The sequence below is a fragment of the Bufo gargarizans genome, chromosome 3, assembly GCF_014858855.1.
Source record: "Bufo gargarizans isolate SCDJY-AF-19 chromosome 3, ASM1485885v1, whole genome shotgun sequence".
NCBI classification, from domain to species: Eukaryota; Metazoa; Chordata; class Amphibia; order Anura; family Bufonidae; genus Bufo; species Bufo gargarizans.
This window is the reverse complement of record NC_058082.1, coordinates 8,632,208-8,658,676: the sequence shown is the minus strand read 5'-3', so window position 1 is coordinate 8,658,676 and position 26,469 is coordinate 8,632,208. Positions and strand designations below refer to the sequence as shown.

The 26,469-nt window shown below is 42.4% G+C and overlaps 1 protein-coding gene across 3 annotated transcripts in view; it reads right to left on the bottom strand.

Annotated features, from left to right (window-relative positions):
* LOC122933204 (beta-arrestin-1) overlaps positions 1 to 26,469 on the bottom strand; it is a 136,432-nt gene that overhangs the window by 48,565 nt on the left and 61,398 nt on the right. For all 3 annotated transcript variants that reach the window (XM_044288047.1, XM_044288048.1, XM_044288049.1), the window contains one exon: positions 844 to 874. In XM_044288047.1, coding sequence (XP_044143982.1) covers positions 844 to 874 — 31 coding nt within the window. The remainder of the gene's footprint in view (positions 1 to 843; positions 875 to 26,469) is intronic.

Here is a 26,469-nt window from a genome sequence, read left to right as displayed (position 1 = left end):
GCTCTGGATATGATTGTAGTATAACACATGATAACGCAGCAGAGCTGTGAACAGCTCTGGGTGTGATTGTAGCATAAGACATTATGAAACTGAAGAACTATGAATACAGCTCTGGGAGTGATTGTTGTACTGTATATGACATGATGAAACAGCAGATTTCGTGTGAATGCAGCTCTAGATGTGATTGGAGTACCATGTTAATCAGTGTTCAGTTTAGCTAGAGCAGTAATAGTAAGGGCTCATGCACACAACGTTGGTATTTTTGAGTTCTGCAAATCGCGGATTCGCAAAACACAGATACCAGGCGAGTGATTTCCGCATTTTGCAGAACGAATCGTCCTGCCCTCTGTAAGGCCTCATGCACAAGACCGTTGTTTTGGCCCACATCCGAGCCGCCGTTTTTGCAGCTCGGGTGCGGACCCATTCACTTCAATGGGGCCGCAAAAGATGCGGACAGCATCCGTTGCACCGTTCCTTGGCCCCGCAAAAAAAATATAGCATGTCCTATTCTTGTCCGTTTTGCGGACAAGAATAGGCGTGTCTACAACGGGCCGCCCGTTCCGTTCCGCAAATTGCGGAAGGCACACGGACGGCATCCGTTTTTTGCGGATCCGCGGTTTGCGGACCGCAAAAAACAGCACGTGCATGTAGCCTAAAACTGTAGAACATAGGACATGTTCTATAATTTTGGGTCCTCATCCGACCCGCAAAAACTGTGGATGGGATGCGGACAAAAAACACCTTTTGTGCATGAGCCCTAAGACGGGGAAACTCTGCTCAATGTCCCCATCTTTCTAGTACATCGTCTGTATATCGGCAGAGAAGGGGGGGGGGGGCGCTCACCTTTCCATTAGGACTGGCTTTCTTAAATACTCTGCAAAGAAAGAGAAAAGAAAAATTAGAATTTAAAGGAACATGAACGCGCATCACCGATCACAACAGACATGTGCGGGGGACTTTGCTGGGCAATCGTATAGGCCTGATACAATATACACAACTGCACTCATATACTTAAGTATTATACTCTGGTCACATCCAGAGCTGCACTCCATCTTCAGTCATCTGTGACCTCTTCAGGTTCATTCTGTCCAGGACTAGTCTAGGATCTCATTATTAGATATCGGCCAATCTGACCCGAGCAGATTCAGTGCGTCCTGAATGCCGCTCCTATGACGTAGACACGCGGCATCATACAGATTTATAATGCTGTGTGTTCCTGCCCGCCGTCAGTGCAGATCCTTAGAGTCGAGGTCAGCAGGAAGACACAGCATTATAAATCATTATCATGCTGCGGATCCATGTCACACTGAATACGCTCCAGTGACATCGGCCATTGGCAGAGTTTTCTGAAGATCGCCGGTTGTAATATTAGGCTGGTTTCACACGGGCGTTGCGGGAAAAGGTGCGGGTGCGTTCCGGGAACATGCGTGATTTTTCCGCGCAAGTGCAAAAAATTGTAAGTTTGGGTTTGGGTTAGGTATTCTGTAGATTGTATTATTTTCCATTGTAACATGGTTATAAGAGAACATAATAGAATTCTGAATACAGAATGCTTAGTACAATAGCGCTGGAGGGGTTAAAAAAAATAAAAAATATAATTTAATCCACTTGATCGCGCAGCCGGCTTCTCTTCTGTCTTCTTCTTTGCTGTGCACAGGAATGGGACCTTTGATGACATCACTGTGCTCATCACATGGTCCAATCACATGGTTCATCCCCATAGTGAGGGACCATGTGATTGGATCATGTGATGTGACGTCACCACAGGTCCTTAGCCGGCAGCTCAACATTACAGAAGAAGACAGAGATCCGCAACTACCCGATCAAGTGGACTTTTTTTTATTTTTTTTTTAACCCCTCCAGCGCTATTGTACTTTGCATTCTGTATTCAGAATGCTATTATTTTCCCTTATAACCATGTTATAAGGGAAAATAATAATGATCGGGTCCCCAGCCCGATCGTCACCTAGCAACCATGCATGAAAATCGCACCGCATCCGCACTTGCTTGCGATTTTCACTCAGCCCCATTCACTTCTATGGGGCCTGCGTTGCGTGAAAACCCAGAATATAGAGCATGCTGCGATTTTCACACAACGCACAAGTGATGCGTGAAAATCACCGCTCATGTGCACAGCCCCATAGAAATGAATGGGTCCTGATTCAGTGCGGGTGCAATGCGTTCACCTCACGCATTGCACCCGCGCGGAATTCTCACCCGTGTGAAAGGGGCCTTACTCTGCCTGCTTTTAGGTGTACTGTCCCTTTAAAACACATGAAATGTTATATTCTGCCTCGTCAAGAATCATTCCATTATTTTTTTTTTACTTTTTACACTTTCCACTAGACTTGGTGTTCAGTATCTATGCTTGCTGTCAGTGAATGGTTCACTGCTGAGGGTTTGTTACAGTTGCATCCAGTCTAGAGAATCCTCTGTGAGGTGAATGCATCAGCAGCACAGATGTCTCTTCCATGCTGATAGTCTGCTACAATGTATCAGTCGGAAGTCCGGGCTGTTTAGCTCACAGAGGATTGTCTAGATGGGATACATTGTAACACACCCTCAGCTGTTATCAAGAATATGTATCTTATCTATATTACAGATTTCTACAGTCTTTACATTTGCAACGTTTTTTAACGAACCCGTAAAATAGAAAAAAAAAATATGGAGCAGCGACACATACGCGAATCTATGTTTTGTGTCTGCTGCTCTAATACAAACCTATGTGTCTCCATGGTAACAGACTGCAAACAAACCCTGTGTAGTCAGGTGTTACTGCTCTCCTCTGCCCTCCAGACAGACAGTAGAAGAGGAGGCAGAGATTGCCACACGACCGCAGGATCAAAGCGCTGGTAGCCTATTACTATGAAGGCACATGGGTCTGCGTGGGAGCTGTGAACGCCAAACGGTAGAAGGATCTTTATTATTACTACTAGTAAAGGTGTTTTAATTTTTGGATGCAACTAAACGTAAAACCATGAGTCGAATAAAAAGCCTGCATTAGGGCGCATGCACAGAAACTTATTTTTGGTCCGCATCCGATCCGCAGTTTTTTTCTCAAGGTTTTGTGGCCTGAAATGAATACTGTACCATCAGCTCTCTCTGCCCCTCTCCCAGCAGGAACTCTCAGTACTATCTCTCAAATTGGCCAATGAGGGAGATGTAGCCAAAAGTATCAGCAGTACTTCAGCTTCAGGTGGAGAAAAACGGGTTGTCATAGACTGAGCACTGCACTCCAGCAGCACAGAGTATTTTAGCCGTTATAGTGCTGATCTTGTGGTTAAGTCAACGTTTGAGAGTTACATAGTGGAAGGTGCAGTGTCTCCAGCAGCACAGAGTGTTCCAGCAGAGGAGCTTGCTAACCTTGTGAGAGGTCACAGACTAAACATTATACACTACAGTGGATGATGTAGTGGGCCCCCCCGACAGCGCAGAGTATTTCAGGAGAGGATTGTGCTGATCTAGTGGAGGTCGTAGGCTGATCCAGATCCAGGGTTCTCCCAGCAGCGCAGAGTATTTCAGGAGCGGAGTGTGCATTGACCTGTCTTGAGCAGGAGAGGTTAATGATGACTGCCCGTGCCATTCATGTGCGCTGGACTGTGCACCTCGCCGGCCGCAGAGAGATCGATGGCAGCTCCATTCAGCTCCACCGCCGGTGTCCCACAAGTTGTTTCTGCAGTCGATACAAGGGGAGGATCGGAGGATTGCACGCGGTGCGAACAGATGGAGGAGCGCTCCGTGCATCGAGAGTGGGGCAGCAACGCTACCATAAAAAGGGCACCACCCCCCCCCCCATTGTATATGTGCCCCCTAGGCAGGGCCGGTGCAAGGATTTTTGCCAACACAAGCGAAGCTACATTTTGGCACCCCCCCCCCCCCCCCCATGCTTCTCCTCTCTGTGGTCCTGGTATCTTCTCTCTGCTTCAGACAATGGCTGGTTTAAGGACCATATTTTTCGCCTTCTAAGACACACCTAGGTTTTAGAGGAGGATAATAAGAAAAAAATATTTTCCATTACACCTCAGGTCAGACCAGCAATCAGACCCCCAATGTTAATCAGACCTCAGCTCACAGCCCCAATCAGACCCCCAATGTTAATCAGACCTCAGATCAGAACCCCATGTCAGACATCATCCCCCAGCCATCAGCCCCCAATGTCAGCCATCAGACCCCCATGTCACATTTCTCCCCCTCCATGTCTCATTTTTCCGCCCTCCCCCAGGGTGCGCCCTAAGGCGGCCGCTTGGTCTGCCTTATGGTAGCACCGGCCCTGCCCCTAGGCATGGCAGGGTCTGGCCCTCTCCATGGCGGCGAGACCCTCTCCATACCCCTGTACCCCCCCATTCTCTGGCACTCAGCCACTCTCTACACGCCCCCACAGCAGCAACCTATCACTCAAAGCCTTTGAGATCCAGCACTGAAGGGGTTAAACAATTGCCTTGACGTGCAGCAGCGTTTCCCCTGGTGACGGCGGTTTACTGACATTCAACCTTTTTCATGAATTCTGAATTCTTTCCCCGTCAGATGATAATTGGGCTGCGGGCAAAGGGGGGCAGCCAGCGGGGTCAGGGGCATCCTTTCTGCCCCCAGGAGATTGCAGCATTTCATCTCCCCTCCTGTATGTAGGATCTGCGGTACCTCCAGCCCGTGCGGCCAGACACAGGTGGGGCCCGGGGGCCCCCGGACAGAACAAGAGCTTCTCTCCACTTGTTTACATCTCAGGAAAAAAGGAACTTTAAAAATAAGGCTAAACACAGTGTAATCCTGCATCCAAAGAGCCACGAACTGCCCAAAAACCGCCACACTGTGTACCAAAAACCGCCATATTATGCCCAAATGCCGCCATACTGTGCGCAAACATAAGAGCCATATTATACCCAAATGCTGTCAATGACAGTTGAACCAATACCTATCACAGTTGGAAAATACTGAAAGAATGTGCACTGCTACACTGTACTCAAATACAGCCATATAGCATAATAACATCATCGCCACATTGTGCCCAAATAGAACCAGACTGCAATACAGTAACCAAATACCAAAACTGTGTCTACACAACCACTGTGCCATACTGAGCGGCAGTTACCAAATCGTGTCCAAATACTGCAACAGATGCTCAAACATTTTGTGACTCGTGAATTAGTATCAATATAAAGACCTTTCATTAAATGGGTTTTGTTCAGCAAAAATAAATCATTTCAAAGAAAATCATCATGGCGGTATAATAGTCTTCGCTAAACAGGGCGGCTCCTGGTCTGATAATCTGGGGGGAATATTTAGTTAGGCTAATATCAAAGTCATTGAATAGGACTGTACCACTAGAAAGGGCAGGGGATGGTTACATTATTGCAGTTATATTCTTGTACATAGGAGCAGTATTATAGTAGTTATATTCTTGTACATAGGAGCAGTATTATAGTAGTTATATTCTTGTACATAGGAGCAGTATTATAGTAGTTATATTCTTGTACATAGGAGGCAGTATTATAGTAGTTATATTCTTGTACATAGAATCAGTATTATAGTAGTTATATTCTTGTACATAGGAGCAGTATTATAGTAGTTATATTCTTGTACATAGGAGCAGTATTATAGTAGTTATATTCTTGTACATAGGAGCAGTATTATAGTAGTTATATTCTTGTACATAGGAGCAGTATTATAGTAGTTATATTCTTGTACATAGGAGCAGTATTATAGTAGTTATATTCTTGTACATAGGAGCAGTATTATAGTAGTTATATTCTTGTACATAGGGGGCAGTATTATAGTAGTTATATTCTTGTATATAGGAGCAGTATTATAGTAGTTATATTCTTGTACATAGGAGGAGTATTATAGTAGCTATATTCTTGTACATAGGAGCAGTATTATAGTAGTTATATTCTTGTACATAGGAGCAGTATTATAGTAGTTATATTCTTGTACATAGGAGCAGTATTATAGTAGTTATATTCTTGTACATAGGAGCAGTATTATAGTAGTTATATTCTTGTACATAGGAGGCAGTATTATAGTAGTTATATTCTTGTACATAGGAGGCAGTATTATAGTAGTTATATTCCTGTACATAGGAGCAGTATTATAGTAGTTATATTCTTGTATATAGGAGGCAGTATTATAGTAGTTATATCCTTGTACATAGGAGCAGTATTATAGTAGTTATATTCCTGTACATAGGAGCAGTATTATAGCAGTTATATTCTTGTACATAGGAGCAGTATTATAGTAGTTATATTCTTGTACATAGGAGGCAGTATTATAGTAGTTATATTCTTGTACATAGGAGCAGTATTATAGTAGTTATAGTCTTGTACATAGGAGCAGTATTATAGTAGTTATATTCTTGTACATAGGGGGCAGTATTATAGTGGTTATATTCTTGTACATAGGAGGCAGTATTATAGTAGTTATATACTTGTACATAGGAGGCAGTATTATAGTAGTTATATTCTTGTACATAGGAGGCAGTATTATAGTAGTTATATTCCTGTACATAGGAGCAGTATTATAGTAGTAATATTCTTGTACATAGGAGCAGTATTATAGTAGTTATATTCTTGTACATAGGGGGCAGTATTATAGTGGTTATATTCTTGTACATAGGAGGCAGTATTATAGTAGTTATATACTTGTACATAGGAGGCAGTATTATAGTAGTTATATTCTTGTACATAGGAGGCAGTATTATAGTAGTTATATTCCTGTACATAGGAGCAGTATTATAGTAGTAATATTCTTGTACATAGGAGCAGTATTATAGTAGTTATATTCTTGTACATAGGAGCAGTATTATAGTAGTTATAGTCTTGTACATAGGAGCAGTATTATAGTAGTTATAGTCTTGTACATAGGAGCAGTATTATAGTAGTTATATTCTTGTACATAGGGGGCAGTATTATAGTGGTTATATTCTTGTACATAGGAGGCAGTATTATAGTAGTTATATACTTGTACATAGGAGGCAGTATTATAGTAGTTATATTCTTGTACATAGGAGGCAGTATTATAGTAGTTATATTCCTGTACATAGGAGCAGTATTATAGTAGTAATATTCTTGTACATTGGAGCAGTATTATAGTAGTTATATTTTTGTACATAGGAGCAGTATTATAGTAGTTATATTCTTGTACATAGGAGCAGTATTATAGTAGTTATATTCTTGTACATAGGAGGCAGTATTATAGTAGTTATATTCCTGTACATAGGGTCAGTATTATAGTAGTTATATCCTTGTACATAGGAGCAGTATTATAGTAGTTATATTCTTGTACATAGGAGCAGTATTATAGTAGTTATATTCTTGTACATAGGAGGCAGTATAAGGCTACATTCACACGTCAGTATTTTTCTATAATCCGAATTTCGGTCCGTTTTTTGCGGATCCGTTGTTCCTGAAAATGTTTCCGTATGTCATCCGTTTTTTGCGGATCCGCAAAAAACGGAAACATGTATACATTTCAAAAATCAAATAAAGTTGTTTGGATTTATTTAAAAAAAATAAAAATAATAATATTTGCTATGTGTTTCCAGGAACGGATTCCGCAAAAAACGGAAGACATACGGAATGACATCCGAATGTCTTCCGTTTTTTGCGGAACCATTGACTTTGCATTGTACCAGGATCCGATTTTTCAGGAACATAATAGGACATGTTTTATATTTAAACGGACATGCGGAACGGAACAACGGAAACGGACAGCACACATTGTGCTGTCCGATTTTTTCCAGGACCCATTGAAAATGAATGGGTCCTGATCTGGTCCTGATCTGTTCCGCAAAAAACGGAACAGATCAGGAAAGAAAAAACGGACGTGTGAATGGACCCTTATAGTAGTTATATTCTTGTACATAGGGGGCAGTATTATAGTAGTTATATTCTTGTACATAGGGGGCAGTATTATAGTAGTTATATTCTTGTACATAGGAGGCAGTATTATAGTAGTTATATTCCTGTACATAGGGTCAGTATTATAGTAGTTATATCCTTGTACATAGGAGCAGTATTATAGTAGTTATATTCTTGTACATAGGAGCAGTATTATAGTAGTTATATTCTTGTACATAGGAGGCAGTATTATAGTAGTTATATTCTTGTACATAGGGGGCAGTATTATAGTAGTTATATTCTTGTACATAGGGGGCAGTATTATAGTAGCTATATTCTTGTACATAGGAGGCAGTATTATAGTAGTTATATTCCTGTACATAGGGTCAGTATTATAGTAGTTATATCCTTGTACATAGGAGCAGTATTATAGTAGTTATATTCCTGTACATAGGAGCAGTATTATAGTAGTTATATTCTTGTACATAGGGGGCAGTATTATAGTGGTTATATTCTTGTACATAGGAGGCAGTATTAAAGTAGTTATATTCTTGTACATAGGGGGCAGTATTATAGTAGTTATATTCTTGTACATAGGGGGCAGTATTATAGTAGTTATATTCTTGTACATAGGAGCAGTATTATAGTAGTTATATTCTTGTACATAGGGGGCAGTATTATAGTGGTTATATTCTTGTACATAGGAGCAGTATTATAGTAGTTATATTCTTGTACATAGGAGCAGTATTATAGTAGTTATATTCTTGTACATAGGAGGCAGTATTATAGTAGTTATATTCTTGTACATAGGGGGCAGTATTATAGTAGTTATATTCTTGTACATAGGGGGCAGTATTATAGTAGCTATATTCTTGTACATAGGAGGCAGTATTATAGTAGTTATATTCTTGTACATAGGAGCAGTATTATAGTAGTTATATTCTTGTACATAGGAGCAGTATTATAGTAGCTATATTCTTGTACACAGGAGCAGTATTATAGTAGTTATATTCTTGTACATAGGAGCAGTATTATAGTAGCTATATTCTTGTACACAGGAGCAGTATTATAGTAGTTATATTCTTGTACATAGGAGCAGTATTATAGTAGTTATATTCTTGTACATAGGAGCAGTATTATAGTAGTCATATTCTTGTACATAGGGGGCAGTATTATAGTGGTTATATTCTTGTACATAGGAGCAGTATTATAGTAGTTATATTCTTGTACACAGGAGCAGTATTATAGTAGTTATATTCTTGTACATAGGAGCAGTATTATAGTAGTTATATTCTTGTACATAGGAGGCAATATTATAGTAGTTATATTCTTGTACATAGGAGGCAGTATTATAGTAGTTATATTCTTATACATAGGAGCAGTATTATAGTAGTTATATTCTTGTACATAGGAGGCAGTATTATAGTAGTTATATTCTTATACATAGGAGCAGTATTATAGTAGTTATATTCTTGTACATAGGAGCAGTATTATAGTAGTTATATTCTTGTATATAGGAGGCAGTATTATAGTAGTTATATTCTTGTACATAGGGGCAGTATTATAGTAGTTATATTCTTGTACATAGGAGCAGTATTATAGTAGATATATTCTTGTACATAGGAGCAGTATTATAGTAGTTATAGTCTTGTACATAGGAGCAGTATTATAGCAGTTATATTCTTGTACACAGGAGCAGTATTATAGTAGTTATATTCTTGTACATAGGAGGCAGTATTATAGTAGTTATATTCTTGTACATAGGAGCAGTATTATAGGAGTTATATTCTTGTACATAGGAGGCAGTATTATAGTAGTTATATTCTTTTACATACGAGGCAGTATTATAGGAGTTATATTCTTGTACATAGGAGCAGTATTATAGTAGTTATATTCTTGTATATAGGAGGCAGTATTATAGTAGTTATATTCTTGTACATAGGGGCAGTATTATAGTAGTTATATCCTTGTACACAGGAGCAGTATTATAGGAGTTATATTCTTGTATATAGGAGGCAGTATTATAGTAGTTATATTCTTATACATAGGAGGCAGTATTATAGTAGTTATATTCTTGTACACAGGAGCAGTATTATAGTAGTTATATTCCTGTACATAGGAGCAGTATTATAGTAGTTATATTCCTGTACATAGGAGCAGTATTATAGTAGTTATATTCCTGTACATAGGAGCAGTATTATAGTAGTTATATTCCTGTACATAGGAGCAGTATTATAGTAGTTATATTCTTGTACACAGGAGCAGTATTATAGTAGTTATATTGTTGTACATGGAGTCTCTCTGGCTGCATTCACAGGTGATGAAGTCAATGAACATTGTTGATTATAACATGAAATTATAAAGGAAGTAACAGAATGAATGTTTTGTACAGATCTTAGTTCTGGGCAGGACTCCAGGTTTGTAAGGATTGCATATAAGCTGTGGATCTAATTAATATCAATATCCGCACATCACGTTGACTTTATTGCGTCTCTCTGTAGATTTCAACCCAGAAAAGTAACAAGTGAGTTTGCAGTTTATAACAATGTTAGACTCGTTCATGGAACATTCCTTCCCCCTCCGCCTCCTGTTTCATTTGCTTGGTCTGTATTGCAGTTCCCATGTAGCTATGATCTGATATCAAGGCATTGCCCCCAGCAATCAGTTTCATGTAGAGGGACCCACAGTATGAATAGGGGATGGGAACTGTGGATGATGAGCTACTGGGAGACAGTTCAGAGGTCTTGCTGGGTTGGCTTTGTCTTCTGTTCCATATCTCCATGTACTCTGCCTCTACAAAGTGTTAAATGATACATTTCTTCCTCCGCTATGTGAAGCTTAGGTGCTTACGGTATACACTGAACTCTATGATAAAACAGTGTACAGTGAGCTCCCTCTAGTGGCGGCTGATGGTAACCAGAGTATCATCTCTATGCAGTAGATTTGGAGCTGTGAATCGGAATAACAATGCTCTGATCCCTGTGAAATATTATAAGGAATTGATCAGCACAGAATCTTGGAGAAGGCTTCTCCGTCTCACATCGGGAGGACGTCTGACCATGAGTGCGGCAGCGAAGAGGCTGGACAGCCATTGTGTCAGTCTACCTGCCAGGTTCAGCAGGTGGAGCCCATCTCTCCTGTCCAGCGGATGGCACTTACGATCTATTCTAAGCCATTCCTCCAGGCAGGAGGCTGAGAGGCGCCAGGGCTGCTCACCCGCCATGGTTCGCTCATACACCAGCCCTTATTCTCATCATTGATTTTTGCCTATGTCAGCATCTCATTCTATTCAAGGACAACATGGGAGGCATTGATACAAACCGATACAAACGGATCCATTGTGCGAGGGTTTAGGGCTCTGGGAATATCTTTGGCTGCAAATGATCATAAAATTGGAAAAATCAAAAGCCCAAAATGTCATAAACAGACCAAAACTTATATAACATAAGATAACATCTAATAATGTGAGGGACTAAATAAAACCACAGCAGTGAGTAGAGCGCGATACGTCTGCGTTACCACGGGTCCATCAGGGTGGGCTGCCATCAGGGCCACATTCTAACCTTATGGACAACTGGGCCCTTGTGGGTATGTGGTGGCTCCTGTCTGAAGCTTAGGCCTCTTGCACACGACCGTATGGCTTTTTCAGTATTATGCGGTCCGCAAAAAACGGATGTGCAAAAAATACGGATGACATCCGTGTGCATTTTGTTTTTTGCGGAACGGAAAAGCTGGCCCCTGATAGAACAGTAATATCCTTGTCCGTTATGCGCACAATAATAGGACATGTTCCAACTTTGAACGGAAAAACAGAAATACGGAACCGTTTTTATTGCGGATCCATTGAAATAAATGATTACATATATACGGTCCGTATATGGAAAGCCAAAAAACGGAACGTAAACCGTAAGATGCACCCAGCACCCTGTCACATTCCCATGGACATCGACGTCTTCGGACATATCTGAGCTCTCTCGGCAGAACGTCTTTACATCACGGATGTGCGCGCCTCCCCATCCATTCCATGCTTTGTGGTGTTTTCCAGGCATTGTTTGTGAATAGAATGCCAGAACTACAGTGAAGACTGACACATACATAGGCAGAGCAGTAGAAGTTAAAGGTGTAAGTCTATATAACAATGGAATTGACATCGTTCAAGGCCACGGAAACAACCTTTATGGGCACAATAATGGCCGCCTTTCATGGTTGTCACCCCTCACGCTGTGTAAATGTGACTGAATAGATCATTGTACTGGTTTTTTACATTGTGGCTATCTTAGTCCTATAAGGCTGATAGCGAGCTTTCAGGTTATTGATCCGGCCCTTTAATTGGAAACCTTATTGGAAATGTCTTCAGATGGTCGTTACCTCTTTAAAGCGATCGACCTCTGCATCCGTCAATGTCTCGTTCAGACTCTGCCCAATAAAAATGTATCAATCTACCAATGGCAGACTGATGGACGGCCGACCCTGGAGACCCTCATGTGTCCGAGAGGTAAGTGCCCGCGATAGCTGGTGGCTGGAAAGATGAGAGAATCCAGCAGCAGAATGGGCTGAAATACGGAGAGGCAGTTAATTCTCTTCCCGTTCTCCCATTTATTACCCCCCAGGGGGGCAACGCTAAGCGCTGGAGAAAGCTCCTCCCACTGTAAAAAGTATATGAAATCATTGCTCAACCTGAGGGATGATGGGAGTCCAAAATAAAGCAATGTGGCAAAATCTATGCCATGTGACCTGGTCATTTCTGTAGCACTAATCACATTAATATTAATAATCAAAAGAGTTGCCCTTTAAAGGGTATGTATACTTTTGCAACTCATTTTATATTGTTCCAATACTTTAAAATAAGACCTAACTTTGCAAATGGTCGTGATGATAAACCTGATGCGTCTCCATAGATACAAGCCTGATTATGCCGCCATGTGTTACTCCTATTCCTCAGACTACGCAAGGCCTGCTTGTAGTCTGTAACCACGGAGACACATAGGGCTGCATCAGAGTTGTTTACACAAAACAACAAGATGTTTTTAATCACTTTAATCCTATTATTTGCAAATCTGTGTCATTTTTCTCTGTTTTGATACATTGTAGCAATAAAATTTGTATGACACTGAGGTTGCAGTATTATCCCCCCCCCCCCAGTGGATGTGAGCTTCTGATACGAGTTGTCTTTGTGTCCGTGTCACCAGAAGAGACTCGCTGTTACATGTTCAGTCTGCTCCGGACAATCTCTTCGCGCCCGGCGGTTGGCTTGTCCACACGTGTTAACATCAGTTTCCACATCTGATACATCTGCGCTTTTTTTTATCTATTTCACAAAAATATGAGATCAGTGGTGATAAATCCATTCACAGGCTCATATTTAAAGGGGCTGATTATTTTTGGCTGCTCACAAGGCTGTGGTGGCGCCCTCTTATCTTTATTTCCCACTGGGGGGATATTGACCTTGCTGAGTGTGGAAGGATCCATGGGAAAGAAGGTGAACCATGAAAGTTAGCAATTTTCCCTTTATGGTGTTAGTGAGATGGTTCCTTGTTAGAAATTAGAAAGGCTGTGTGTGTCTTTATACTGAGGAGCATACCAGACACAGGACCAGAAATGAAGCCCCCGGATAGGACCCTCAGCAGTGCCATGCACATACCAGACACAGGGCCAGAACTGAAGCCCCTGGATAGGACCCTCAGCAGTGCCGTGTACATACCAGACACAGGACCAAAACTGAAGCCCCCGGATAGGACCCTCAGCAGTGCCGTGCACATACCAGACACAGGGCCAGAACTGAAGACCCTGGATAGGACCCTCAGCAGTGCCGTGTTTATACCAGACACAGGACCAGAACTGAAGCCCCTGGATAGGACCCTCAGCAGTGCCATGTACATACCAGACACAGGGCCAGAACTGAAGACCCTGGATAGGACCCACAGCAGTGCCGTGTACATACCAGACACAGGGCCAAAACTGAAGCCCCCGGATAGGACCCTCAGCAGTGCCGTGTTTATACCAGACACAGGACCAGAACTGAAGCCCCTGGATAGGACCCTCAGCAGTGCCGTGCACATACCAGACACAGGGCCAAAACTGAAGCCCCTGGATAGGACCTTCAGCAGTGCCATGTACATACCGGACACAGGACCAGAACTGAAGCCCCTGGATAGGACCCTCAGCAGTGCCATGAACATACCAGACACAGGGCCAGAACTGAAGCCCCTGGATAGGACCCTCAGCAGTGCCATGAACATACCAGACACAGGGCCAGAACTGAAGATCCTGGATAGGACCCTCAGCAGTGCCATGTACATACCGGACACAGGGCCAGAACTGAAGACCCTGGATAGGACCCTCAGCAGTGCCGTGTTTATACCAGACACAGGACCAGAACTGAAGCCCCTGGATAGGACCCACAGCAGTGCCGTGTACATACCAGACACAGGGCCAAAACTGAAGCCCCTGGATAGGACCCTCAGCAGTGCCGTGTACATACCAGACACAGGACCAGAACTGAAGCCCCTGGATAGGACCCTCAGCAGTGCCGTGCACATACCAGACACAGGGCCAAAACTGAAGACCCTGGATAGGACCCACAGCAGTGCCATGTACATACAAGACACAGGACCAGAACTGAAGCCCCTGGATAGGACCCTCAGCAGTGCCATGAACATACCAGACACAGGGCCAAAACTGAAGCCCCTGGATGGGACCCACAGCAGTGCCGTGTACATACCAGACACAGGACCAAAACTGAAGCCCCTGGATAGGACCCACAGCAGTGCCGTGCACATACCAGACACAGGACCAAAACTGAAGCCCCTGGATAGGACCCACAGCAGTGCCGTGTACATACCAGACACAGGACCAAAACTGAAGCCCCTGGATAGGACCCACAGCAGTGCCGTGCACATACCAGACACAGGACCAAAACTGAAGCCCCTGGATAGGACCCACAGCAGTGCCGTGTACATACCAGACACAGGACCAAAACTGAAGCCCCTGGATAGGACCCACAGCAGTGCCGTGTACATACCAGACACAGGACCAAAACTGAAGCCCCTGGATAGGACCCATAGCAGTGCCATGTACATACCAGACACCTGACCAGAACTGAAGCCCCTGGATAGGACCCTCAGCAGTGCCGTGTTTATACCAGGCACAGGACCAGAACTGAAGCCCCTGGATAGGACCCATAGCAGTGCCATGTACATACCAGACACCTGACCAGAACTGAAGCCCCTGGATAGGACCCTCAGCAGTGCCGTGTTTATACCAGACACAGGACCAGAACTGAAGACCCTGGATAGGACCCTCAGCAGTGCCGTGTTTATACCAGACACAGGACCAGAACTGAAGACCCTGGATAGGACCCACAGCAGTGCCATGTACATACAAGACACAGGACCAGAACTGAAGCCCCTGGATAGGACCCTCAGCAGTGCCATGAACATACCAGACACAGGGCCAAAACTGAAGCCCCTGGATAGGACCCATAGCAGTGCCGTGTACATACCAGACACAGGGCCAGAACTGAAGCCCCTGGATAGGACCCTCAGCAGTGCCGTGTTTATACCAGACACAGGACCAGAACTGAAGCCCCTGGATAGGACCCATAGCAGTGCCGTGTACATACAAGACACAGGACCAAAACTGAAGCCCCTGGATAGGACCCACAGCAGTGCCGTGTACATACCAGACACAGGACCAAAACTGAAGCCCCTGGATAGGACCCACAGCAGTGCCGTGTACATACCAGACACAGGACCAAAACTGAAGCCCCTGGATAGGACCCTCAGCAGTGCCGTGTTTATACCAGGCACAGGACCAGAACTGAAGCCCCTGGATAGGACCCACAGCAGTGCCGTGCACATACCAGACACAGGACCAGAACTGAAGCCCCTGGATAGGACCCATAGCAGTGCCATGTACATACCAGACACCTGACCAGAACTGAAGCCCCTGGATAGGACCCTCAGCAGTGCCGTGTTTATACCAGGCACAGGACCAGAACTGAAGCCCCTGGATAGGACCCATAGCAGTGCCATGTACATACCAGACGCAGGACCAGAACTGAAGCCCCTGGATAGGACCCTCAGCAGTGCCGTGCACATACCAGACACAGGACCAAAACTGAAGCCCCTGGATAGGACCCTCAGCAGTGCCGTGTACATACCAGACACAGGACCAAAACTGAAGCCCCTGGATAGGACCCACAGCAGTGCCGTGCACATACCAGACACAGCTCCAAAACTGAAGCCCCTGGATAAGACCCTCAGCAGTGCCGTGTACATACCAGACACAGGACCAGAACTGAATCCCCTGGATAGGACCCTCAGCAGTGCCGTGCACATACCAGACGCAGGGCCAAAACTGAAGCCCCTGGATAGGACCCACAGCAGTGCCATGTACATACCAGACACAGGAGCAAAACTGAAGCCCCTGGATAGGACCCACAGCAGTGCCGTGTACATACCAGACACAGGACCAAAACTGAAGCCCCTGGATAGAACCCTCAGCAGTGCCGTGTACATACCGGACACAGGATCAGAACTGAATCCCCTGGATAGGACCCTCAGCAGTGCCATGTACATACCAGACACAGGACCAGAACTGAAGCCCCTGGATAGGACCCTCAGCAGTGCCGTGCACATACCAGACACAGGAGCAAAACTGAAGCCCCTGGATAGGACCCACAGCAGTGCCATGTACATACCAGACACAGGAGCAAAACTGAAGCCCCTGGATAGGACCCACAGCAGTGCCGTGTACATACCAGACACAGGACCAAAACTGAAGCCCCTGGATAGAACCCTCAGCAGTGCCGTGTACATACCGGACACAGGACCAGAACTGAATCCCCTGGATAGGACCCTCAGCAGTGCCATGCACATACCAGACACAGGAGCAAAACTGAAGCCCCCGGATAGGACCCTCAGCAGTGCCATGCACATACCAGACACAGGGCCAAAACTGAAGCCCCTGGATAGGACCCTCAGCAGTGCCATGTACATACCAGACACAGGACCAGAACTGAAGTCCCTGGATAGGACCCTCAGCAGTGCCGTGCACTTACCAGACACAGGACCAGAACTAAAGCCCCTGGATAGGACCCTCAGCAGTGCCATGTACATACCAGACACAGGACCAAAACTGAAGCCTCTGGATAGGACCCACAGCAGTGCCGTGCACATACCAGACACAGGACAAAAACTGAAGCCCCTGGATAGGACCCACAGCAGTGCCGTGTACATACCAGACACAGGACCAGAACTGAAGCCCCTGGATAGGACCCACAGCAGTGCCATGAACATACCAGACACAGGACCAAAACTGAAGCCCCTGGATACGACCCTCAGCAGTGCCGTGCACATACCAGACACAGGGCCAAAACTGAAGCCCCTGGATACGACCCTCAGCTGTGCCGTGCACATACCAGACACAGGACCAGAACTGAAGCCCCTGGATAGGACCCACAGCAGTGCCATGTACATACCAGACACAGGAGCAAAACTGAAGCCCCTGGATAGGACCCACAGCAGTGCCGTGTACATACCAGACACAAGACCAGAACTGAAGCCCCTGGATAGGACCCTCAGCAGTGCCATGAACATACCAGACACAGGACCAGAACTGAAGCCCCTGGATAGGACCCTCAGCAGTGCCGTGCACATACCAGACACAGGACCAGAACTGAAGCCCCTGGATAGGACCCTCAGCAGTGCCGTGAACATACCAGACACAGAACCAGAACTGAAGCCCCTGGATAGGACCCTCAGCAGTGCCGTGTACATACCAGACACCGGACCAGAACTGAAGCCCCTGGATAGGACCCTCAGCAGTGCCGTGCACATACCAGACACAGGACCAAAACTGAAGCCCCTGGATACGACCCTCAGCTGTGCCGTGCACATACCAGACACAGGACCAGAACTGAAGCCCCTGGATAGGACCCACAGCAGTGCCATGTACATACCAGACACAGGAGCAAAACTGAAGCCCCTGGATAGGACCCACAGCAGTGCCGTGTACATACCAGACACAAGACCAGAACTGAAGCCCCTGGATAGGACCCTCAGCAGTGCCATGAACATACCAGACACAGGGCCAAAACTGAAGCCCTTGGATAGGACCCACAGCAGTGCCGTGCACATACCAGACACAGGACCAAAACTGAAGCCCCTGGGTAGGACCCTCAGCAGTGCCGTGCACATACCGGACACAAGACCAGAACTTAAGCCCCTGGATAGGACCCTCAGCAGTGCCGTGCACATACCAGACACAGGACCAAAACTGAAGCCCCTGGATAGGACCCTCAGCAGTGCCGTGTACATACCAGACACAAGGCCAAAACTGAAGCCCCTGGATAGGACCCTCAGCAGTGCCGTGTACATACCAGACACAGGGCCAGAACTGAAGCCCCTGGATAGGACCCTCAGCAGTGCCGTGTACATACCAGACACAAGGCCAAAACTGAAGCCCCTGGATAGGACCCTCAGCAGTGCCATGAACATACCAGACACAGGACCAGAACTGAAGCCCCTGGGTAGGACCCTCAGCAGTGCCGTGTACATACCAGACACAGGGCCAGAACTGAAGCCCCTGGATAGGACCCTCAGCAGTGCCGTGTACATACCAGACACAGGGCCAGAACTGAAGCCCCTGGATAGGACCCTCAGCAGTGCCGTGCACATACCAGACACAGGACCAAAACTGAAGCCCCTGGGTAGGACCCTCAGCAGTGCCGTGTACATACCAGACACAGGACCAGAACTGAAGCCCCTGGATAGGACCCACAGCAGTGCCGTGCACATACCGGACACAAGACCAGAACTTAAGCCCCTGGATAGGACCCTCAGCAGTGCCGTGCACATACCAGACACAGGACCAGAACTGAAGCCCCTGGATAGGACCCTCAGCAGTGCCGTGTACATACCAGACACAGGGCCAGAACTGAAGCCCCTGGATAGGACCCTCAGCAGTGCCGTGTACATACCAGACACAAGGCCAAAACTGAAGCCCCTGGATAGGACCCTCAGCAGTGCCCTGAACATACCAGACACAGGACCAGAACTGAAGCCCCTTGATAGGACCCTCAGCAGTGCCGTGCACATATTAGACAAACGAGTAGATTGGAACGATAACAATGCCATGAACATTCCAGATACTGGAAAAAACACTACGGTTACAAGATAGAACCTATTGCAGTGCCATGGACATAACAGACATATAGCAGTGCCATAAACATTGGCACAGGAATAACTACTACCACCCTTAGTTAGGACCCATAGCAGTGCCATGAACATAGTAGGCAGAGGAACAAAACTGCAGCCCATACATATGACCCATAGCAGTGCAAGGAACATAGTAGACATAGGTACAGAACTAAAGATTTTAGACAGGACCCACAGCAGTGTCATGAATATACCGGGCAAATTCTGTCCAGAAACACTGGACCCAGAGCTGTGCCATGATATACTGCAATTACCTGCCTGAACTATGCAGCTCCTCCTTTGTCTAATAGACCAATAACAGCACCAGGGAACATGACAACATTCCAAACACAGCTTTCCTTTGGGATTCAACGGCACCCATAGCAGTACCCAAATTCTTGGTTTGGGATGTTAAGTTTTGTCTACTCCCCACAACGATCTAGTAATAGTACTGCAGCCTTTACATATCATATTAGGGCCACTTGTTGGAACCAAGGTCTTGATATGACTGAGGCCTCTGTACCCCAAGGAGCATTGCCACAACTCCTGGCAGTCATATGGGCGGTCACTGTCCCCCTATTCTTCTAGGAATAGATGGGGTCACCAGATCTACTAGCTCCACCAGCATAACAGGCAGTACGTGGCTCTGGTTCGCTCTGACTCTTCCAGGCGACGCTTTCTGGGTTATGTTCGCAGTAAATAATTTAGCTGACGGCTCCTCGTTGTTTCGCTTGGCTCCAGGCTCTGTTTATACAAAAAACATTAAATACTTTATTCTTGAAATGTTCCACAAACAAAATTCTTCCATTTCATCAGGATTTTTAAACAAAGAAAAAAATTGTTTCTGACCGGCAGAGTAGTGGAAAATGAACCGCGATGTCGTGTCAGTATCAAGGAATATCCGGGTGTGTGACCATGCACCGCCTGATCAGTACCATACATTGGAATGCTACATCCCTGCTGATCAGGATGTTGGCGGATATCAGCAGCCCTTAATATATGCCCCTGCCCCAATGCCTCCCTCGGCCATTTGGAAATCCAATAAAGGTTACGGGACATACTTCTCTTCCCCGTGACGCTTAAGAAACAAGAAAGAGTCAAGCGGCAACCACTACTAGTCTGCCCAATGGCACTACATTGATGAATTGTGGCACCCAAATTATTGGATTGGGTACTGTACATGGGCAAGATTTCCATAGATAAAACAGTGTCATTTCACTTCCAGAATTCTCAGATTCCCTGCACAATTGTGAAAATATCTACAATCACAATAATCTACTCATCTTTTTATTTATAAATGCAACACACAATGTATCACAAAGGAACAGACTGAGTCCTCACCGGGCGGTAAATACAATTCTAATGTGAGAGATCTGGAACCTAAAGCAGCAAGCTAATCCCGGCTGTCATACCCACATCGCTGCCAGACAACCTCAGAGACCATTCTGTGCATAACACATTATTAAAATAATTCCTCCCTGACAGAACAAACACAAACATCCCATAAACCAGAGCACAGGCCGTCATACCCACAACCATTAATTTTACTGCACTGCACAGTTAAGTGACCTCCCTGTCACAGCGATCTCCTGCGGCAATCACCGAGCTGTCAATATATAAACAGCAGCAAAACAAAGATAAAAAAGACATTTAGTAAAGAAAAACAAAACAAATTATACGAAACATTACACAAAAAAAACTACCATATAACTACTATAATACTGCTCCTATGTACAAGAATATAACTACTATAATACTGCTCCTATGTACAAGAATATAACTAGTATAATACTGCCCCTATGTACAAGAATATAACTACTATAATACTGCTCCTATGTACAAGAATATAACTACTATAATACTGCTCCTATGTACAAGAATATAACTACTATAATACTGCTCCTATGTACAAGAATATAACTACTATAATACTGCTCCTATGTACAAGACTATAACTACTATAATACTGCTCCTATGTACAAGAATATAACTACTATAATACTGCTCCTATGTACAAGAATATAACTACTATAATACTGTTCCTATGTACAAGAATATAACTACTATAATACTGCTCCTATGTACAAGAATATAACTACTATAATACTGCTCCTATGTACAGGAATATAACTACTATAATACTGCTCCTATGTACAAGAATATAACTACTACAATACTGCTCCTATGTACAAGAATATAACTGCTATAATACTGCTCCTATATACAAGAATATAACTACTATAATACTGCTCCTATGTACAAGAATATAACTACTATAATACTGCTCCTATGTACAAGAATATAACTACTATAATACTGCTACTATGTACAAGAATATAACTAATATAATACTGCTCCTATGTACAGGAATATAACTACTATAATACTGCTTCTATGTACAAGAATATAACTACTATAATACTGCTCCTATGTACAAGAATATAACTACTATAATACTGCTCCTATGTACAAGAATATAACTACTATAATACTACTCCTATGTACAAGAATATAACTACTATAATACTGCCTCCTATGTACAAGAATATAACTACTATAATACTGTTCCTATGTACAAGAATATAACTACTATAATACTGCTCCTATGTACAGGAATATAACTACTATAATACTGCTTCTATGTACAAGAATATAACTACTATAATAGTACTCCTATGTACAAGAATATAACTACTATAATACTGCTCCTATGTACAAGAATATAACTACTATAATACTGCCTCCTATGTACAAGAATATAACTACTATAATACTGCTCCTATGTACAAGAATATAACTACTATAATACTGCTCCTATGTACAAGAATATAACTACTATAATACTGCCTCCTATGTACAAGAATATAACTACTATAATACTGCCTCCTATGTACAAGAATATTACTACTATAATACTGCCTCCTATGTACAGGAATATAACTACTATAATACTGCTTCTATGTACAAGAATATAACTACTATAATACTGCCTCCTATGTACAGGAATATAACTACTATAATACTGCTCCTATGTACAAGAATATAACTACTATAATACTGCTCTTATGTACAGGAATATAACTACTATAATACTGCTCCTATGTACAAGACTATAACTAATATAATACTGCCTCCTATGTACAAGAATATAACTACTATATACTGCTTCTATGTACAAGAATATAACTACTATAATACTGCCTCCTATGTACAGGAATATAACTACTATAATACTGCTCCTATGTACAAGAATATAACTACTATAATACTGCTCTTATGTACAGGAATATAACTACTATAATACTGCTCCTATGTACAAGAATATAACTACTATAATACTGCTCTTATGTACAGGAATATAACTACTATAATACTGCTCCTATGTACAAGACTATAACTAATATAATACTGCCTCCTATGTACAGGAATATAACTACTATAATACTGCCTCCTATGGACAAGAATATAACTACTATAATACTGCTCCTATGTACAAGAATATAACTACTATAATACTGCTCCTATGTACAAGAATATACTGCTCCTATGTACAAGGAATATAACTACTATAATACTGCATCCTATGTACAAGGAATATAACTACTATAATACTGCCCCTATGTACAAGGAATATAACTACTATAATACTGCCTCCTATGTACAGGAATATAACTACTATAATACTGCCTCCTATGTACAAGAATATAACTACTATAATACTGCTCCTATGTACAAGAATATAACTACTATAATACTGCTCCTATGTACAAGAATATAACTCTATAATACTGCTCCTATGTAAAGAATATAACTACTATAATACTGCTCCTATGTACAAGAATATAACTACTATAATACTGCATCCTATGTACAGGAATATAACTACTATAATACTGCCTCCTATGTACAAGAATATAACTACTATAATACTGCTCCTATGTACAAGAATATAACTACTATAATACTGCTCCTATGTACAGAATATAACTACTATAATACTGCTCCTATGTACAAGAATATAACTTCTATAATACTGCCTCCTATGTACAAGAATATAACTACTATAATACTGCCTCCTATGTACAAGAATAGAACTACTATAATACTGCTCCTATGTACAAGAATATAACTACTATAATACTGTCTCCTATGTACAAGAATATAACTACTATAATACTGCCTCCTATGTACAAGAATATATCTACAATAATACTGCCTCCTATGTACAAGAATATAACTACTATAATACTGCCTCCTATGTACAAGAATATAACTACTATAATACTGCATCCTATGTACAAGAATATAACTACTATAATACTGCTCCTATGTACAAGAATATAACTACTATATACTGCTCCTATGTACAGGAATATAACTGCTATAATACTGCTCCTATGTACAAGAATATAACTACTATAATACTGCTCCTATGTACAAGAATATAACTACTATAATACTGCCTCCTATGTACAAGAATATAACTACTATAATACTGCCTCCTATGTACAAGAATATAACTACTATAATACTGCCTCCTATGTACAGGAATATAACTACTATAATACTGCCTCCTATGTACAAGAATATAACTACTATAATACTGCTTCTATGTACAAGAATATAACTACTATAATACTGCCTCCTATGTACAAGAATATAACTACTATAATACTGCTTCTATGTACAAGAATATAACTACTATAATACTGCCTCCTATGTACAGGAATATAACTACTATAATACTGCTCCTATGTACAAGAATATAACTACTATAATACTGCTCTTATGTACAGGAATATAACTACTATAATACTGCTCCTATGTACAAGACTATAACTAATATAATACTGCCTCCTATGTACAGGAATATAACTACTATAATACTGCCTCCTATGGACAAGAATATAACTACTATAATACTGCTCCTATGTACAAGAATATAACTACTATAATACTGCCTCCTATGGACAAGAATATAACTACTATAATACTGCTCCTATGTACAAGAATGTAAATAGTATAACACAACCCAGCATACAGGAGAAGAGACGTGGTACTGTGCAGTGTCCATATATACAGTGCTTATGACTTTGTGTCTATGTGTTGTGATGTACATCTTCCTGTTCCGTTCACTATCACAGTGCCCCCCTCTCTCTTGCCCAGCACCCTCCCCCCCCCCCCCCCCCCCCTCACATCTTGTGGCTTTCTGGATCCATCCTCTTGGCAGACGCTGCTGGTAACAATCTCAGAGTAAACATTGGTGCAGATGTTGATATTTGCAGTTGGCAGCAGAAAATCTGTAATATTTTTAATGCATCGCTCGTATACTGCGCGCTCAGTGATGGACAGAGATCCGCACACCGGTGGAAATGTCGTACGGTTGTTATTAACAGTAGAAAACAAACTAATACAGGGCAGATCACATACTTGGGTTTTATTATCCTATAGTTACACACAAAGCTGCACTTAAAGTTTTGTAAACTTAAATTTAGTGAGATGCATTGTGGGAGAATATAGAAAAACAACATCCTAAAATTATGTACCATAGAGCGGTAAACCCCGGCACAATCTGTGGAATTGTCAGTATAATACAGGATATAACTGAGGGTCAGTACAGGATAAGTAATGTATGTACACAGTGACTGCACCAGCAGAATAGTGAGTGCAGCTCTGGAGTATAATACAGGATATAACTGAGGATCAGTACAGGATAAGTAATGTAATGTATGTACACAGTGACTGCACCAGCAGAATAGTGAGTGCAGCTCTGGAGTATAATACAGGATGTAACACAGGATCAGTACAGGATAAGTAATGTATGTACACAGTGACTCCACCAGCAGAATAGTGATTGCAGCTCTGGAGTATAATACAGGATATAACTGAGGGTCAGTACAGGATAAGTAATGTATGTATACAGTGACTGTGCCAGCAGAATAGTGAGTGCAGCTCTGGAGTATAATACAGGATGTAACTCAGGATCAGTACAGGATAAGTAATGTATGTACACAGTGACTGCACCAGCAGAATAGTGAGTGCAGCTCTGGGGTATAATACAGGATGTAACTCAGGATCAGTACAGGATAAGTAATGTATGTACACAGTGACTGCACCAGCAGAATAGTGAGTGCAGCTCTGGGGTATAATACAGGATGTAACTCAGGATCAGTACAGGATAAGTAATGTAATGTATGTACACAGTGACTGCACCAGCAGAATAGTGAGTGCAGCTCTGGAGTATAATACAGGATGTAACTGAGTATCAGTACAGGATAAGTAATGTATGTACACAGTGACTGCACCAGCAGAATAGTGAGTGCAGCTCTGGAGTATAATACAGGATGTAACTGAGTATCAGTACAGGATAAGTAATGTATGTACACAGTGACTGCACCAGCAGAATAGTGAGTGCAGCTCTGGAGTATAATGCAGGATGTAACTCAGGATCAGTACAGGATAAGTAATGTATGTACACGGTGACTGCACCAGCAGAATAGTGAGTGCAGCTCTAGATACTACAAATTGATTATGAATATATTGAGGGACTGGTATTTACTCACAGTTGTCATTTGAATTGCTGCTAATGCTGGGTGATTTTCCTAACAGAAAAGTTAAGTATCAAAGAACAAATTCAATATTGAACTTTAATTATTTAGAACATACAGCGAGAGGTCGGGGCATCTATACAGGAACGTTCCGCCCCTCAGAGAAAAAGGAATCTGCGGAGCGCGGGGCAGAATAATAATAGAAGAAGAGAGATTTCACCAACATGACCTCTACCGTGAAAACCTCAAAGTCCAAAGTGAATGTAAGAACTCGTTATCATCATTGCAGCTTATGCATTGGGGGGATAGATGATAGATAGATAATAGATAGATAGATAGATAGGAGATAGATAGATAGATAATAGATAGATAGATATGAGATAGATAGATAATAGATAGATAATAGATAGATAATAGATAGATAGATAATAGATAGATAGATAGATAGATAGATAATAGATAGATAGATAGATAGATAGATATGAGATAGATAGATAGATAGGAGATAGATAGATAGGTAGATAATAGATAGATAATAGATAGATAATAGATAGATAATAGATAGATAATAGATAGATAGATAATAGATAGATAATAGATAGATAGATAGATAGATAATAGATAGATAATAGATAGATAGATAATAGATAGATAATAGATAGATAGATAGGAGATAGATAGATAGATAGGAGATAGATAGATAGATAGATAGATAATAGATAGATAGATAGATAGATAGATAGATAGATAGATAGATAGATAGGAGATAGATAGATAGATAGATAGATAGATAATAGATAGATAGATAGATAATAGATAGATAGATAATAGATAGATAGATAGATAGGAGATAGATAGATAGATAGATAGATAATAGATAGATAGATAGATAGA